At 49.0% G+C, this 17,827-nt stretch overlaps 1 protein-coding gene across 1 annotated transcript; it reads right to left on the bottom strand.

Annotated features, from left to right (window-relative positions):
• Positions 1–35: 35 nt before the first annotated feature.
• On the bottom strand, positions 36–17,736 carry MYO1H (myosin IH). Its single transcript, XM_056503922.1, has 31 exons — positions 17,587–17,736; positions 16,569–16,684; positions 16,075–16,273; positions 15,618–15,698; positions 15,019–15,198; positions 14,565–14,663; positions 13,900–14,013; positions 13,553–13,624; positions 12,869–12,988; positions 12,545–12,612; positions 12,123–12,228; positions 11,532–11,612; positions 11,159–11,250; positions 9,753–9,847; positions 9,515–9,561; positions 9,253–9,333; positions 8,546–8,651; positions 7,561–7,678; positions 7,184–7,297; positions 6,805–6,881; positions 6,319–6,387; positions 5,713–5,797; positions 5,075–5,234; positions 4,634–4,717; positions 4,116–4,209; positions 3,572–3,627; positions 3,021–3,156; positions 2,534–2,601; positions 2,068–2,165; positions 1,062–1,161; positions 36–587 (listed from the first exon to the last, which is right to left on the bottom strand). The coding sequence occupies exons 1-31, from the start codon at positions 17,710–17,712 to the stop codon at positions 564–566; spliced, it is 3,066 nt and encodes a 1,021-aa protein (XP_056359897.1). The 5' UTR covers positions 17,713–17,736; the 3' UTR covers positions 36–563.
• Between the last annotated feature and the right edge of the window lie 91 nt (positions 17,737–17,827).

Here is a 17,827-nt window from a genome sequence, read left to right as displayed (position 1 = left end):
CATGCGAGTCACTTTATTACTTGCTTGGAGCTCGATGTTCTCATGGGCTGTGTGGCTGGAGGAACTTTTGGGATGAAATATCAGATCTCCATCCTAATTATTGTCAGTTTGCCCTCCCAGCCCTCCCTGTGGGAAAGGCCCCAGATAGATGCTGGGATTCTCTCTGGTCAGTCTGCCTTGAGAAGAGTTGTTTTTAGACCAGGGTGAACACTGCTCTGCTCCTGAGTAGGGATTCCAAGTACAGCCAGAGAAGCTTTTTGGCTTCTGTCCTAATCCTTCCTGACCTCTCAGAGATGGAGATCTTACCTTGGAACTTTGGGGATAAATGTCCCTGTGACCATGTAACGAGTGCCTCCTTCTGGGAATGTTACAGCAACATCAGGGATTTTATTTAGCTAGAGTTGAGTAGTTTTAAGCTATAAAAAAAGAGCCTAAAAGATGCAAACAAACTCTCAAATCACAGCAGCCCTGTGGCATCAAAGATTCCAGGGGAGATGTGAGGGCTGGTCTCATCCTGCAGGCTCCTTTCTGTTCCCAGCCAAGGGAACAGGGACTGGTTCTCATCAAGACTTTCTTGGGGTTGACACCTGGGAGGAGAAGAGGAAGGAGCCATTAAATCAGGATGCCTGGGAAGAGGTGGTGGCTGGAGTTTCTATTTGCCCATTGGTACCTAGAGATAATTCCCTCCATCTCCTCTGCAGGATGGAGAACTCCACCTGGAGCTGTCAGCTCCTCACAGGACCTGCCTGTGTGACAAGAAACACCTTCCCTGCATCCCCCAACCCATTCCAGGCATAACTTGGTTGAGAGAGACAACAAGAGGTAGAAAACATCCCTTGAAGCCTCATTTTGCTGGTGCACATTGAGTTTGGGTCAGACTAAATTCTCCAAGTGCCTACAGCCGGAATCAGCCTTGCTCTCCCAATTCCTGCAGGTGACACTGATGCAGGTGACACTGAGGGGGTGCTCCTGCTTTGGGAGGACTCCCAGGAAGGGGGGCTGTGCTCTCTGCTGGTGAAGATCCAAAGGAGGAAGCTCCCTGTGCTCAGCTGAGCCCTTACCACTGTGAGCTGTCCAGTTTTGTCCTTGAAGACCTGAGGCTCTGGCCCCACAGTGAACACCATGGTCCCCTCCTTGCCGGAGCCCACGCGGAACCGGAGGCTGCAAGCACAGAATCCCCCACAGAGCTCTCCCCACAAGAGCTTCACTCTAAACCCCCTTTATTTCTGTTCCCTGGGCAAATCTCCTTAGAGGAGCAGATCAGAGCCCCCAGCTTAGGTGAATTTCCTAAACAATTGCATTATCCCAGCGAGCCCAAGGGGGTGATGAATGGAATAAGGCTGCCCAGCCTGGGCTTTTGAGTGCTCCTGGTGCAATTAAGCACTGGAAGCTAAGCAGATCTGACCTGGAGGAAAGCACTGAGCACACCAAATCTAATTAGAGCTGAAATGCAAAAGCCAGGCTGAAAAGCTGGAGCAGAAGTGCAGGTTTCACATGCCAGCTCCAATTCCTGGGCAGGTTGGAGACATGGATTGCTTCCACCTGCCAGGAGCTCAGGGCTGGGAGGAATCACATTTTGGGTCTCCTCAATCCCTCTGGGAGAGGAGCATTTATCCTGAGGTGACCCACAGCTTCCCAGCTGGCTTTCCTAAGGCTAATGGGATCCCCTGTAGAATCACTAAAGCCATGACCTCACACCCAGGTCACATAAGAAAACTGGAAAAAAAAAAAAAAGGAAAAAAAAAAAGGTGGGTTTAAAGTTCAATCACCTAGAAATAAGTTGGGTTTAAGCAGGTGGGGCATGAACAGCTGTCAGAGCAGAGCAAGGTAAAAAGACTCATGAGCCTGGGAAAAGCCTGGGAAAAAGGTTGGAATGATTTTTAATATATTTTCTCTCAGTGCATCCCATCTCATCTCCCTGTGCCTCTGGAAGTCACAAGAACAGAGATGCTGCTGCACCAGACCTGTCCAGCTTTGGGCTCTGTCTGCTGGGGTGATGTCAATAAAAGGTTTTCCCATAAAATTGAGCCTGCCCAGTGCTCCCAGCCACCTTCCTGCCTTCCTCACCTTCCCTTCACCACTTTAACCAGGCTTTGCTTGTTGGCCAATATGCAGAGCTTGGTCACCACCTCAAAGATGTGCTCACACTGCAGTATCACATCTCCCTGGAAAGAAAAAAAGAGGGATAAAGTCACCTGGCATCACCCCAGCATGTGATGGTGCAGAGAAACTCCTTTGGAATGCCACAGCAGTGACTACCAGGCAGAAGTGACCAACTGAAACACCTTTTCCAGGGATTATTTAGGATTTAATTGGTGTAAAAAAAGAGTTTGTTGGTTTTTGGATGGGGTTTGTTTTGTTTTATTTTATGGTTCAGAGCTGGGATTCCAAGTGAAAGTTTTCATGCTGACAGCAAGAATGTAAAGGCCTGGCTAATTAAACTGAATAAACATCAGGAATTGTGTCATTCCAGGAGTTTATAGGATGATATTGGAAGCATCAGCCCCATGATCTCACCATCCCAGTTTCCTACCTTCTGCTTGTTGTCCTCAGGAACATGAATAACCACGATCCCATCACTCAGGTTACTGGTGGAGATCCCTTCAAAAGAACCCCAAAATTAGAGGAGAACCTACCAATAAATTAAAAAATATCCACAAACCAGGGTAGAAAAGGTTTGTTGTTTTTTTTTTCCTCCTCTCTGTGTCAGTAGAAAGTGATGTCCTCCTGCATTTAATCATTTCAAGGGACTCTTACTCATGAAATCACCCTTCAAGGCTTTGTCCAGCCCCCAGGAAAAGAGGGATAGATCATTCAAATATCTTTGCAAGACAAAGCTGCAGAACATCATCCTTCCTGAAGGAAGCCTGGCAGGACAGGAAGCCCCAGAACAACTCACAGAATCATCATGGGATGGTCTGGGTTGGAAGGAACGTTAAGGATCATCCCATTCCACCTGTCCCAAAAATCCAGCTTGCTCCTAGTCCCATCCAGCCTTGGACAATGACTCCCACTGGTACCTTTCAGTGTGGAATATTCGATTTTCTGTTTGATCTTGGCCATCTCCACCACGTAGGCCGAGCTCTGGGTCAGCACCAGGAGCCGCTCCCGCGCCTTGAACCCGTTCCTGTCATATTTTATCACGGGGGTCACATACTGAAAACAACGAGTTGCAGTCAGCACTTCCACTCCTGCAAGCTCCTGCTCCAGGGGGTTTGGATTTTCCAGGCTGGAAGCAGCTCTGCCTGTGGAGCTGCAGGTCCCAGCTCACAGGGATCTGGGAAATTCAGGAGGCAGAATCCTGGGAATGATGGGGTCCCTGTGCTCTCTATAATCAGGAGAAGTGCAGGGATCCTCCAGCTCTGCTCCTGCCCTGGGCAGGGCTAGGGATGTTCTTTAAGCTTTCATTAAAAGGAATCTTAAATAACTTTTAATTAGGTGCATTTTGAGATCTGTCTCCAATTTTAAAGCAAGGAAATGGTGGCTCTGCTGTTCTTCATCAGCCCCTCTGTGAGCAAACAGCTCCAGGACTCCAGTGAAGGAAATTCCAAGAGTTCTGTCCTGCCCTTACCTTGATGTTCTCCCCACGGATGAGCTGCAGCACTTTGGGGTTTAGGTCATTCTCTTCTGAGGAGCAAACCAGAAAGAGAAACTGGGTGTGGGTGCCAGAGCCACAGCCCCAGACAGACACCCCCCAGCCCCAGCAAACCCCAGAGAGGGAGTTTAGCTCTCTTCATACCATCCTTTTCCCCTTGGAATGCTCCCTTCCAAACTGGTCAGCTCCAGCTGCTCCCAAACCCATTTTGGTGACTTTTCCTGACAAGTAAATTCCCACCAGGAGTTTCTGCCTGTTCTTGAGTCTGCTGTTGGTTCAGACCCCCATCCACCCCAGCCCCCAGGGAATTCTGCTCAGGTTTATGGCTTTCTACCCCAGAGGGATCCCAGTCTGCCCAGTTTGAGAAAACCCAGCAGATCCATCACTGTGTTCATCACTCCACCTGACAGGGAGGAGCTCCAATGGCAGGTGATGCTGCCTCTGCCAGGAGGGAATTTCTCTTGGAAAAGAGTCTGATCAAGGAGGAATTTACAGAGCCAGGGGCTGAGGCTGAACTCACTCAGGCGTGTCTCCAGGAAGGGCTGGCTGAGGCTCTCCAGGTACCCCTCCTTCTTGCCACTGAAAACAGCACTGGTCACCACCTTCTGCTGCAGCTGAAGGGACAGGAACAGCCTTTACCCTCAGAATTCTCCACTGGGAACAGCAGCAGGATCACCTTCTGATCCTCCTGCTCACACACCTCCCACCTGACTCGTGGAATGATGAATTCCATGGAACCATGGAATTGTGCTGCTTTTATTCCAGCAGCTTTAGTTTATTCCAAATGAAGGGGCAGCAGGGAAAATCCAACAGATTTTTGGTATTTATGGATATTTTCCAATCATTTGGAGAGCAGATTTCATGCCATAAATTAAGCTCTGTGTGTCTGCTCTGTCCATTGTGAGATCCCTGGCTCCAAGAATTTGCTATGATGAGAAGTTTGCTCTTATCCCTGAGGACTGATTGGAGCAGCAGATCAGAAGGTGCTGCCTGTGACCCTGTTTGATCCCCCACATTTACATTCCAGGGATTGGTTACCTGCCCTTTCCTCTCAGCAGTGAGCCCTTGGCAGTATTTCCTCACCAGGTTCCTCATGCAGATTTTCCTGAGCATCTCAGATGTCTGCATTAAAAAAAAACAGGAAAAAAAATAAATTAGGGAAGTTGTACAAACAGCTCTGTCTGTGCCATGAGCCTAAAACTCATGGGATTAATTTTGTCTTTATTAGGGCTTGTGAGTTCACTTTTCTGTCAGTGCATTTTCCCTTTTTATTGTTTAAACCAACAGGGAACTTCCTAATTTTTCTTGGACAGACCAACCATTGTGCTATTCCTCCCATTCCCACCCAAACACAGCAGATCCTGGGGTTTTCCAAAGGTTCTGAACAGAGGATGAGCCAGCAGATCATTTTCTCCCATCCAGAATGTGCCACCAAACAGGGGCCACCTTCACCTCCCCAAAGCCTCCAGAAACCCTCACCTCTTCCAGGATGGAGGGAGGCTGGAGCCAGCTCTGGTCCAAGACATTTTTTGGGAGGTGATCTCTGAGTTTCATCAGGTAGTGGTACTGAGAGAGCCTCACAAAGTCCCTGTTCTCCTGGCAAAGGGGTTTCTTCCGATTGATGAAACCGTTTATGAACCTACAGAAAATATCCAGAAATCCATGGAAATGGGGAGAGGGACAGATGAACACAACAGGCTGAGGATCACTGGTGTTAGCTCAGGTGCACATGGAAATCTCAAGCTTTAGAATATTCTAATTATTAACAGGTTTTCACTAAGTTCTGTTGGATAAACCACAGCACTTTGGGGTTCAGAAGGAACCAGCTCTACTTCAGGAGTGGGGCTTAGTGGAGTGGAGAGGGAGGATGAAGGGAATGAGAAAAATTAGGAGGAAATTCTTCCCTGTGAGGGTGGGGAGGCCCTGGCACAGGGTACCCAGAGAAGCTGTAGCTGCCCCTGGGAGTGTCCCAGGCCAGGCTGGATGGGGCTTGGAACAACCTGGGATGGTGAAAAGTGTCCCCTTGGCAGAGGGTGGGACTGGGTGGGCTTTAAGATCCCTTCCAACCCAAACCACTGTGGGATTCTGTGGTTGGGGAACATGGTTGGGGCAGTTACTTCCTGATGGTCTGCACTGCCCACGTCCTCTTCTTGGCTGCCCTCCGTGCCAGGGCTCCTCTCCAACAGGCTTCCAGCTTGATTGCTGCAAGAGGGAATCAGTCCTGGGCTTTGGCCTTCACATTCACCCAGCAGAAGTTAAAACTGGTTATTCTGCAGTTCTAAAAATCAGCTGGTGGGGACAGCAAGTTTGGGAAGTTTTCTTCTCCGTGGTGGATGCAGTTCCACCTGTGCTGTGGGGCTTGTCCCTGCCCACAGCCCAAAAAGCTGCTTTGAGTCTGCACTTTATATCAGCCTGATGTGTTAAAATGTTTTTTTTTTTTCCCTTAACAGCTGAATCAACCCCCAGGTACCCCAGAATGTCCCCTGGGTGTGACAGAAGGTGCTGCTGCTGCTCAGAGCTGCTCCCACCACTGAGCCCAAGAGCAGCTCATGGTGTGAGGATCCAAACAAAACTAAAGGAACCTCTGTAAATGTTCTGGGAATGCTCTGGGTGCAGCTGCCACCTCCTCTGACCCAACAGCCCCAAGTAGTGCCCACACCACCACGGATTCAGGATTTCCCAAGCCCAGCCCTAAGAGAATCCCCCAAATCCAGAGCCTGTACCTGCTTTCCTCTTCTTCTGGTATGCTCTTTTCCCAAGGAATCCTTTATATTTGGCCTGGAGTCTTGAGACTGAAAGAAGGCAGAGACACCAGGGGTGGTGAGGAGCTGAGTTCCTGCACTCCATGGCACAGGGGACAGAGGGGCCACAGCACCAACGGGAGCAGAAACAGCTCCTGTAGGTACCAGGCCCTTCAGTTATGCTTTTCTAGGAACAGGCACCCCTAGGATGAGACAGAGAGATCCCAATCCCAAGGGAAAGGCACTTGGTGCATCTGGGCATGGACAGGGAGGCACTCATAGGACCCAGGAGCTGAGATTTCCACCCAGCTTCACTGAGTTTTCCAAGGATTCTGAGAGCTGTGCAGAGCAGGGATGGGAGAGACCTCACAGCCCATCCCATTCCACCTCCTGCCATGGGCTGGGACACCTTCCACCATCCCAGGTTGCTCCAACCCAGAGCCAGGAACAAGGGAACTGGAACCTTACTCAGCAGGTGCTTTCTGTACTCAAAGGCATCTTCGGTGGCAAACAGGGTCTTTGGGAAACGGATGAATATTTTGGTTCTGAAAAGGAGACCAGGAGCAGGTTATCTATCCATGGTGAGACACCCTTCCAGCTGCCCTGAGCAGGCTCAGAACACCCAAACAGCTGGAATGCCACCCAAGCCTGAGCTGCCTTGGAATGCCCAGGGAAGCAGGAGAGGCTGGAGCCCTAAGCCACAGATGGAAAAAATGAGGTTGGATTAAAGCTCCCATGGAAATGGGTAAAAATAATGAAGAAATTTGTGCATCTGGGGGTTTTATCTCACAGACAGGACAGAGGATCCAGGACAGCAAACACTGAGCATCCAGAGCAAGGAATTTACCTTCCTAATTTGTATTCCTCAGGCTTGTAACCAATATGTTTGATGAGTCTCTCCACACCCTCTACTGCTGGCCCATGCCAGTGTGGCCAGGTAGCTGGACAGAGACATTTGTACCTGAAAGATCAGCAGGACATCAGTGCAAACAACCTGAAGTTTGAGGAACCCCTTCCTGAAACAAAACCCCTCAAATTCCTCCTGCTTCACTCAAGGCAGACGACGCCAGCGCAGATCAAAGTGATGCAGACAACAGGCAAAGGGTGTTTTTGAAGCAGAAGGGGTTCTGCTGGTAAGTCCTGCTAACTGGGACTCGAGTTTTTGTTGCTCTGCAGCCCTCAGGAGGGCGGGATTACCTGTCCCAGGGGAAGCAGCTCGCTCACCTTTGCAGGAAGAGCTCGTACTTGCGGCGGTAGGCGAAGCCCGCCCGTCGCACCCGCAGGTGCTCCATCAGCCCCAGGTACTTCACCTGGTGTCGGATCAGGAAATCATCAAACTTCCCTGCAGCAAGAGCACAGCTTCACTGCTTGGTCTGCCTGGGAGAGCTCACCCACCAAGTGCCCATGTGGTGGGGGAAATAGGGAAGGAGCCAAAACCCCAATTACCAACGATGTGGATTCTGTCCCCATCTGTTGCAGCCGGGTGGGGCAGTGACCCTGATCTCCTGGCACATATTATCTGCTAATGGGCCATCTTTAAACCAGCTGGGCAATCATCTTTATCTTTCCACAGCCCATCCTCCCTCCAGGAGATATCTCCTGTTAATGGCCAGTGAGTCCCAGGGCATGACTGATAAAATTCCATCATCCCACTGGGAGATGCTCCAGCCAGGGGAGCAGCCAAGCCTTTCCTACCCAGATAAAAACTGAGATTTTGGACACCAAGGAACCTTCTTTCCACTGGATTCCAGAGGAAAACCAGACCTTTCCACATCATCCCTGGGCCTTCAGAGGAAACTGCACCTTCTCCAGGAGCACTGCTCCAGCTGAACCACATCTGCCCCTGCAGGAGGATGCAGCCACCATTGAATGGGACTGTGCCAACACCCTGACTGACTGACAGGTGTCAGCTTGGATTCTGACTCTGCCAGTGTTTGGGGATTGTTCTTTGTAATACTGGTTTTCTATTTTAATTTTCCTAGCAAATAACTGTTATTCCTATTCCCATATCTTTGCCTGAGAGCCCCTTAATTTCAAAATTATAATAATTTGGAGGGAGGGGGTTACATTCTCCATTTCAATGAGAAGCTCCTGCCTTTATTGGCAGCCACCTGTCCTCCAAACCAGGACACATACAAACACAAACATGTACACACAAACCCCTCTGCCCTTTCCTTGCACTCAGCAGAGCCCCCAGCCCCAGCCTCACCAGGCTCCTTGCTCTCATTGGGTTTGATGCAGCGGATGTACGAGGGCTCCTTGGACATCAGGATTTCAATCAGGCTCGTCAGACTGTTCTTGAACTGGGTTGCAACCTAAGACAGCATCAAAAGGAGCTCCTGAGCTCTGGAACTCTTCCCTGCAGGAAGTGAAATCCACTCCCTGCATCCAGCTTAAAGCTGGAAGCAAAAGCTGATGGTGCATTGATAGTCTGGGGTTTTTGGAGGTGGCCAGTTGTGTCAGTGCTGAGGTGAAGCATTTGACACAGCAGGCAGCCCCCAGAGCTCCCTGCTCCTTGGGGGATGCTCTTGGGGCATCATCCTTGGATGATGCTGTTCTGGGATGTCACTCCTGGCACTGTTCCTCTGCCAGGTGTGGATGGCAGCAAAAAAATCCACCAAGTGCAGGAATCCCACAATTTATAGGGTGGAGATCACCCAGTCCAACCTCCTACCAAGGCAGAGTCACCAAAGCAGGTGACACAGGAATGTGTCCAGGTGGATTTGGAATTGCTTCAGGCCCTCCCTGGGCAGCTGTCCCAGGACTCTGCCACCCTCCATGGAAAGCTCTTCCTCAGAGGCAGAACTTGCTGTGTTTTAATTTATGGCCATCAGGACTGAGGAAGGGATCAGTGATTTAACCAAGGCCTGGGGAGCTGAGCTGATATTCAGAATTAAGACTAAAGACAGAGCTCACAGTCTCTGGTCTCCTCCTGTTGTCCAGTTCTGACAGGAGGAAACAATCCCTGATGATGCTGTTCTTGGAGTTGCACAGCACCTGAAACAGGAAGAGATAAAAGTTGCCCCATTGAGCAGCCCTTCTACTCCTACATGCACAGAGGTGCCTAAAGATCAGTGCTAAAGAGAAAAAGATGTTTTTGTTTGCTACAGAGAGTAAACAAATCTTCTGCACCAAGCAGGTGATGTAAAAGAACAGAGTTCCTTTTTTTTGTGCTTACCTCCTTCAGGTTTCTGTACAGTAGATCATTATTCTTCTCTAGAAATCCTGAAAAAAAATTTTAATTAAAAGAAAATTGGATCACTCACATCCTCAAAATTCTCACTGCAGACACATTTAAGACTCCTAGGTCAGTGCCTGCAGAGGGCAGGTATTTTGTAATTCCTCTTGCCACCAAGGCATCATCAGCCACAGCAGTTTAGGGGCTCAGGAGCTGCAGCCTGGCCATTGTCACTCACCCACAGCACAGTAGGTGACCTCTCCTGCGTAGTGGAGGAGGCGAAAATCCACCCAGTCGATGGATTTCCGCGTTTTCTGATCCGCCAGCTTGCGCCTGCCGGGGGAAAATCCAACACAACACCGGGAGAAAGAGCAGCAAAGAGATTCCCTCAGCTGGGGAACAGCTGGAAATGTGGTGTTTGATCCTACTGATGTGCAGCTGACTGCAAAGTTATGGCCCATGATCAAACCATCATCTCTCCCTGCTGGCAGCTCCCATGAACTCCTCAGGACACCTGGGATCTACTCACTGACACTTGGCAGTGATCACCCATTCCAGAAATATTAAGATTTCTTCCCATAACATCCATTTAAATACATTTTTACTGCTTATGTGGGGGGAAAAAAACCCCACCAACTTCCTCAAGCCCCAGAGCAAACCTGGGGGGGGAAAGGATTTCAGACATTTTGCCCCAAGAGCAAGAACTCAAATACAAAGGAGGAATCCAAACGTCAAGAATAGCAGGAATATTTTAGAAAGCAAGGATTCCTGGGGTGAAAAAAAAAAAAAAAAAGAAAGAAGCAAACAAGGAAAAAAAGAGCAACTTCACAGTTGAAGTTTCAGCTTTGTAAGCAGTCACAAACAGCAGAGCTGAGTGTCACAACAGCACGTTCGTGCATCAAAGCTCCTTCCAAGAGCAGATCCCGTGGAAGCAGCTCCAGCACTTCTATTTAAAGCTTTTAATCAGGCAGAACAGCATTAAGGCACATTGTGGTGACAAGGAAGTTGGCTACAGATTTTCCACTTGGCTGTGGTGGAGTTCAGAGCTGCAGGAACAGTGACAGCTCAGCACTGTGGCTCTCAGTCGATGGCTTGTCACAGCCCTTCAGCAGCTTCTGCAGGGAAGTGCCAGCACAGCCCGGTGCCAACGTGCTCAGCTGCCACCAAAACGGGCTCCAGAACCCCCCAAACGGAGCAGGAACCAAAATGCCACTCATCTGGGGGAGAGGAGCACGAGCATTTCCTCTCCTCTTCACACTCCAAGCTCACACAGAACAAGATGGGTGTAAATATTTACATATCCACTCAGCCTCAGGCATCCGGCTCCTTGTCACAACATCAGCTTTCCCTGGAGTGCACGGGGATCAAAGGCAGCTATGGCCAAAACCATTGAACCTTCCTGGGCTAAAATCCTGGGCCAAACCCTAATCTTGGTGTGGAATGACAGATTCCAAGCTCAGCATCAGAGCAGTGAAGAGGCAGAGCCCTGCACCCCGGATCCACCAGTGGGGTTTTCCCACATCTGACACTGGATGGGCTGTTTGATTCCCTCTGGGACATGGCAGAGATTGTTCCCCCTCCCCAGCCCTGCCAGGATTTGGGATGGGAAGGCTCTGGGATAGGATACAGAGGGTAAATGCATACGTCACGAAGTGGGCATGATCTCCTACTTTCTCTTCCAGCTTTTCCAAGAAGCTCAGATCAGTCGCTTCCCCAGGCCGTAAACATTCCTCATCCTGGAACACAGGCACTGGATCAGAGCTGCTCTGAGCTCATACTCCTTCCTCAACATCATTTAGGATAACTTTGTCCCACAAACCCAAAGAACATCCCCCACCTTTAACTTCCCCCCAAAACCAGATCCTCTGCCTCGCCCTCTGGGTGTTTGTTACAGGAATCTGTGTTTATGTCCTGGATAATACAGATCCATCCCATAATTAGAGGGAAAAATGTGATTAAGAACCATTAGAGCAAGGCACAGGCCTGCATTTTAATTTAGTACAAACTCTGTTCTTACCAGGATGGAGATTATTCCTTTGTGCTTCTGCTCAACCAAGTCACAGATGATTTTGTTGTTAAAATATGGGATTGGTTCCCACTGGGGAAGGGAAAAAGGAAGGAGAGTTTTAGATGAAGACCTTTTCTTTGCAATTTTTAAAGTTCTTTGCAATTTAAGACACAGCCTCAGATCCCACTGAAATGAGTGGTGTGAATTAGGATGAATTAAGAGAAAAGGTGGCAGCACAGTGATCCATGATCCCACTCCAGAGTTCTCCTTCCAGCAGCCCACACCATCCTCTGTTCTCCACATAAATCCTCTCCATCCTCCCTGGTTTACACTGCTGGAATCCCTCATTCTCCTGGGACACTGTCACTGCTGAGCATCTGACTTTTGGGGAAGGTCCCACTTCTAACTTACATTATTTCAATTAAGTCTGGGCTAAATTGCACTTCAAAAGGGTCACAGAAAGAGACCCCTGCAAATCCTACACCTCCCATGGGAACAATAACAAAAATAAAAAAAGCAGGATGACTTTCACATTGGTGATCAAAAGCATTCAGTGTAGTGGCAGTTCAAAGGGAAAAGGGAGGGGGAAATGTAATTTACCTCAATGCCTTCCAGTTCATATTCCTCCTGCTCTGCTTTCAGGGTCATCTCAATCAGCAGCTGCTGCAGCTTCTCGTTGCAGTAATTAATGCAGAACTGCTCAAAGCTTCAGGGAGGTTAAATGAGCTGCAGGTTTGGTGTGTTCCAGGGGCAGCTTTGCTTCCTCCTCCACACCCAAAACCCTCAGGGACCAAACCCCCATTTCCACAGGGAGCAAATTCCCCATTTTCACACAGACCAAACCCACCCCTTGCTCCCACTCTGTTGCACCACAGCCCAAACCAGACTTGCAGCTTTTCCTGGGGTGCACCCAGATTTTAGTGCCCTGTACCTTGCCCTGCTGAGCTGAGGGCACACTCAAAAATTCATGCAGGAATATCCTGTACCCCCAGGTCACCCCAAATGCCAGGAACAGCCCGTACCTGTTTGTGTCCAGCACTTCAAAGCCATAAATATCCAGCAGGCCAATAACTGTTTTCTGAGTTGAATCCTGTCAAAAACACCCCTGCTCTGCCACTGCTCCTTCCCTGCAGGTGGCTGCTTTCACCTGAACTTCAAACTTTCTCTTTGTCAGTGGAGAAGCCACTTTAAAGGAGGTGATGAACTGCTGGTAACAAACTGAGAGCAACTAAAGGGTTTCCCAGCAGCAATTATCCAACATCCCAGATATTTGGTGATCAGGGTTGTGTGGTCTCTCTGGAGAAACTGCTCAGCATTTAGGAGCATTTTTAGGACAAGAAACCAACCTTGTTGGCAAGAGAGCCGTTGATTTTGTTGACGAGCCAGGTGAAAGTCCTGCCATAAATCGCCTTTGCCACGGCATCCCGGGCATAGAACGCCAGATCCACGTTCAGGGGGCTGAGCACCTGGCAATAAACACACCCCAGGGAGGATAAACAGCCCCTCCTGGACTGCAGCTATTCCTGCAGGGGGTTATCCTTAAGGTCCTTCCCAACCCAAACCACTCTGCAATTCCCTGATCCTCCCTGCAGCTTTATTTTCCATCTTCAGCCTGGTGTGTCCCCACCTGCCAGCAGGTTTGAGGCACTGCATCTTGGTGAGTATTAATTTAGATGAAGTGGGAAAAAAAATATTCTGACTCCATTTTAATTCTATATTATTAAAATAAAATTATAAAATGTTCAAAGAGTGGTTTTTACCAAAGTTTTTTCTCTGTGCAGCCCAGTTTCCCAGGAAGCACCATGGACTGGGCAAGTGGGAAATTGTTTGGCTCAAATACAAGTCCCTGTTCCAGCTTTTTAACAGCAATAAAACTTCAATGTATTTTAGTTTAACGTCTCAGGCTGAAGAAGGGGATGTGGAAGAGGAGAGGGACAGTCAGAAGAATCTGGTTTACACTCAGAACCTCACCCACCCCCCAGCTGGGGGTCTCCCAGATTAAACTGGGATTAAACAAAACTCCCTGGTACCTCCTCAGATCTGGCTTCAATCTTCCTGTGGGTGAGAGCTTCCTGCAGGATGGACAGGTGAGCACCCAGGAGCTGCAGGGAGAGAAATATCTGCACTCAGAGCACAGTCAGAGGTCCCTGTTTAAATGAGCAGCACAGTGTGACCAGCAGGGCAGAAACCTCAGCCACCCTCATCTTGGAGCCACAGGAAATAAGGAAATTTCAGGGAGAAAACTCAAGGTGGTTTAGTATTTTTAGAGTTACCCTTGTGCTCTTGGGAGTGAATATTTTGTATATTCAATAAGAAAATCACAGCAAGGTTAAGGTTTTCCTCCCAGCACTGGGAATTCTGATCTGGGCAGAGGCACCTTGGAAATCCACTTGATCTGGGACCCATCACGGATGATGGCGTGGCCATTGCTGTCCTCTTCAAACTGGATGTTCCCAAGGTGCAGGACACTGGCAACGATTCCAAAGAGATGCTGGAATGGGAGACATTCCATTAGAACAGGGGCTCCCACAGCCCTGTGGGTGCTGCTGATCTTTCCTAGCATTAATTAATTTTGGCTGGGCTGGAGGGGGTGAACCAGAGAATCCAGTACTGGCATCTTGACCACCCACAAATGGAATCCCAGAGTGGTTTGGGATGGAAAGGAGCTTTGGGATCATTTAGTTCCACCCCCTGCCAGGGCAGGGACACCTTCAATTATCCCAGGATGCTCCAAACCCCATCCACCCTTGGACACTTCCAGGGATGGGGCAGCTACAGCTTCTCTGGGACCCAATTTCTTCCCAATATCTAATCCAAACCCACTCTCTGGCAGTGAGAAGCCACTCCCTTTGTCCTGCCACCCCAGGCCCTTATCCAAAGTCCCTCTCCACGTTTCTTGTTGGTCCCTTCAGGTCCTGACCACCCAAACTCTGTCCTATTCCACCCTCCACCCCTTCCCCAGGCATGGCTGCTTCCATCACTTCAGGAAAAGATCTCAGCTCTCTGAAATCCCCCTGCCCAGTCCCTTTTCACAAGCAGCACCTCGATATCTTTTTCAGTGAAGTCAATGATGGAAAAAGCTTTCCGGACAATTTTCCAGTCATTCTTGTCATTGATAGAAAACACTTTGGCACATCGACCCTAGGCAGTAAAAGAGATTAATTAATACAATTAATTGCTAAAGAACTTTTATTATATTATAAACACAGATACTTCTGGGCACACTGCTTTCATTTCCAATTCCCTCAGTGAGTTTTTTTTTTACTGTTATTAACCCTGAGCACAGCTGCTTTGATCAAATCTTTCAGTTTATACTGGAAACCCCAAATAAACCAAACCCCTGAGTGTGGAGAGCATGGCTGAAGCTGTGCAGAGCTTGATCTTCCAGCCATCCTTTATTTTTAGGCTAAATTAGCCCTAAAAATTAGCCCTTTTAGCCCAAGCTGCATTTTCCATCCCCACAACTCCTGCTGGAGCAGGCCAGGCTCCCACTGACCTGGATGAGGTAATTGTACTTCTGGGGGTTGCGCTCCAGCCCGAGCCAGCAGAGCAGATCCTTGTCTCCCCCCTCCAGCAGCTGGTAGAAAATATGAAAATTCCTCTCTCCATGGTTTTGGTGGACAACTCGAGATTTCTCAATCAGGTAGCTGAGGATGTGCCCTCCCACTGGAGCTCCCTGGCAGAGCAAAGCAGGCAGATCAACACCAAAATAACCAGTAATCCCTGTGACTGCTGTTTAATCCCAGGAATGAGGGATAGGCTCAGGAAAATCCAAATTTCTGCTGTCATTTATCTACCACCTTTCGTTTAAGAGTGTCCAGCAACAGCACAAGGATTTGCTGTGCTGTAAAAGCAACTTGAGCTTTAAAAAACTTTCTACCAGCTTTCCATGGAGCACTGCCAGGATTGCCAGCAATGCTGGAAGTTTCCAGGATGGATAAGCAGTGACCTCACCTGCAAAATGCAAAGTCTGTAAAAACAGGGTCAGAAATGTGCAGGGTAAGAATTAATAAATCCTGGGCTGCCTGCTCAGCGTTCCAGGAGGTTTCTCAGACACAGCTCCTTTTCCCAGCACTCCACTGAGTTTGTGCTCACCTTAAAATCAAACTGGATGTCCATGTACTTCCCAAATCTGCTGGAGTTGTCGTTGCGCAGGGTTTTTGCATTCCCAAAAGCCTGGGGGTCAAACAGAGAGTGAAAATCACTCCTCACCTCCCTGGGAGCCTCACACCCACTTCCAGTAACCAAAACTTGCTGCTTCAACCAAGTCCCACTGAATTTAGTGGGATTAAAGAAATACAAACTAATGCATTTCCATAGCTTTAAAGTGGAATTCAGCTAAACCAATTACTGATTTTTCTTATCTAACCTATAACTGAGGCCCCAAGGCCCCAAATTTAAATTTTTGATTAATTGATTTGGTCAGATGATATTAAATCCCAAATATTCTTTCAGAGGCTGTGCCAATATTGGCCATTCTTGCTCAGGGCTGGAGATTTGCAGGGAATCCTTGAGCAGGGAGGCCACTCTGTGCATTTTTTTATCTTCTCACCTCCAGGACAGGGTTGGAGAGCAGGAGCCGGTCCCGAACTGTCTGGAGCTGCTCTGTGGTGGGACAGGTGACTGCATAGTACTGCAGGATCTTCTTGGATGCCTCTGTCTTCCCAGCCCCACTCTCCCCAGAGATGAGGATGAAGTGGTTGTTGTACTCACTGCACATCACCCTGTAGGCGTTGTCAGCTATGGCATAGCTGGGATGGGCACAGGAGGGGAGATATCCATTAGGAATGGCACAGGAGGAGGAATGGCAAAGGTTTCCAGGAGTTTTGACTCCTGGTTTAATGTTACAAGTGTTGGATAGTTCATGGAATCCTGAAATGGGTGGGAGGGGTTGTAGAGATCATCTCATTCCACCCCCTGGACTCAAAACCTGAGCCTAACTCAAGGCCTGACAGCAAAAACCAGGCCTAGTGACTGTGTATAGTATAGGATTGTAGGGAACTCCCAAATTAGGAATACCCAGAGAGATCCCATGGGAACACTCACAGGTGTGGGGGCAGCTCAAAGAAGTTCACGCCCCGATAAAGCTGCATCTGGCTCACTGTGTAAATGTCCAGCTCCTGGTAGGGGTTCACAGACACCAGCAGAGAACCTATGTAGGTCTGCAGGGAGAGAGAGAGCAGTGGGATACCTGCTCCACACCAAAATCCTAAAGGAGGAGTCAAGGGACACCAGCTCCATCCCAAAATCCCAAAGGAGGAGCCAAGGGACACCAGCTCCACACCAAAATCCTAAAGGAGGAGCCAAGGGACACCTGTTCCACCCCAAAATCCCAAAGGAAGAGCCAAGGGACACCAGCTCCATCCCAAAATCCCAAAGGAGGAGTCAAGGGACACCAGCTCCATCCCAAAATCCCAAAGGAGGAGTCAAGGGACACCTGCTCCACCCCAAAATATCAAAGGAAGAGCCAAGGGACACCTGCTCCACACCAAAATCCCAAAGCAGGAGACAAGTAGCTCCAGACATCATCTGTACCAAAGCTGGTACAGAACTTGTTATGAGAGAACCAAAGCAACCAGCCAGAGCTCTTCCCAAACCAACACCAAACTTCTTCCAAAATCCTCCTGGTTATGAATAAAGCTGAACCATGAGAGCAGGCTCAGGGCCTGACAATTTAAATGCAGAGATTTGGGATCTCTTGGTGCTTCCAGGACCCTTTTCCTACTAAAATTAACACAAAATAAAATCCTCAACTCTTCCCAGGCAAACCTTGCCCTGCCTTGCTACAATCACAGTGTTCCCTTTCCCACTCCCTCCCTATTTACTGTACATCCGTTAGAGCTTTGCAAAGCTATTCAGAGCAAACTGAGATTTATTTTTATGAGTTAAAGTGAGATAAATTGCTCCTGGGGGATTTTCTGGGCACTACCAACACTCTGTTAGATACACAGAGGATACTCAGCTCTTCCTCCTGGACCTGACCAGCAAGGCCACCTCAGGGACAATCCAGGAGCCACCAGGCCACCTCAGGGACATCCCAGTGCCACCAGGCCACAGCACTCACATAGATGAGGTTCTCCTGGTAGCGCTTGCGGAGGTTGTTGAGGAAAGCAGCCTCGCTGGTGTGGGAATCCAGCAGCACAAAATCCTGCACCCCAACCTTGTCCCGGGCGATCAGAGCCCCTTCCATGCTGGCGTCGTTCTCGTCCACTTCTTCCTTCTGCAGCACAAAGGATGTGGGGGGCAGAGTTAGAGAAGGGGCCTTGCACAGGGAATGCCAAAGAAATCATTATTCCAGCTTGTCC

This window comes from Oenanthe melanoleuca, chromosome 15, assembly GCF_029582105.1.
Source record: "Oenanthe melanoleuca isolate GR-GAL-2019-014 chromosome 15, OMel1.0, whole genome shotgun sequence".
NCBI classification, from domain to species: Eukaryota; Metazoa; Chordata; class Aves; order Passeriformes; family Muscicapidae; genus Oenanthe; species Oenanthe melanoleuca.
The sequence above is the reverse complement of the archived record's forward strand: the minus strand, read 5'-3'. Positions and strand labels throughout refer to the sequence as shown.

What these genes read in the sequence shown, in the direction of transcription:
- MYO1H (XM_056503922.1), bottom strand. Translation starts at nt 17,712, where the DNA reads ATGGAAGGGGCTCTGATCGCCCGGGACAAGGTTGGGGTGCAGGATTTT. An exon ending in TCACTGAAAAAGATATCGAG is followed by an intron (nt 14,014 to 14,564) that starts GTGCTGCTTGTG and finishes CTCCCATTCCAG; the next exon opens with CATCTCTTTGGAATCGTTGC. An exon ending in TGTACAGAAACCTGAAGGAG is followed by an intron (nt 9,334 to 9,514) that starts GTAAGCACAAAA and finishes TTCCTGTTTCAG; the next exon opens with GTGCTGTGCAACTCCAAGAA.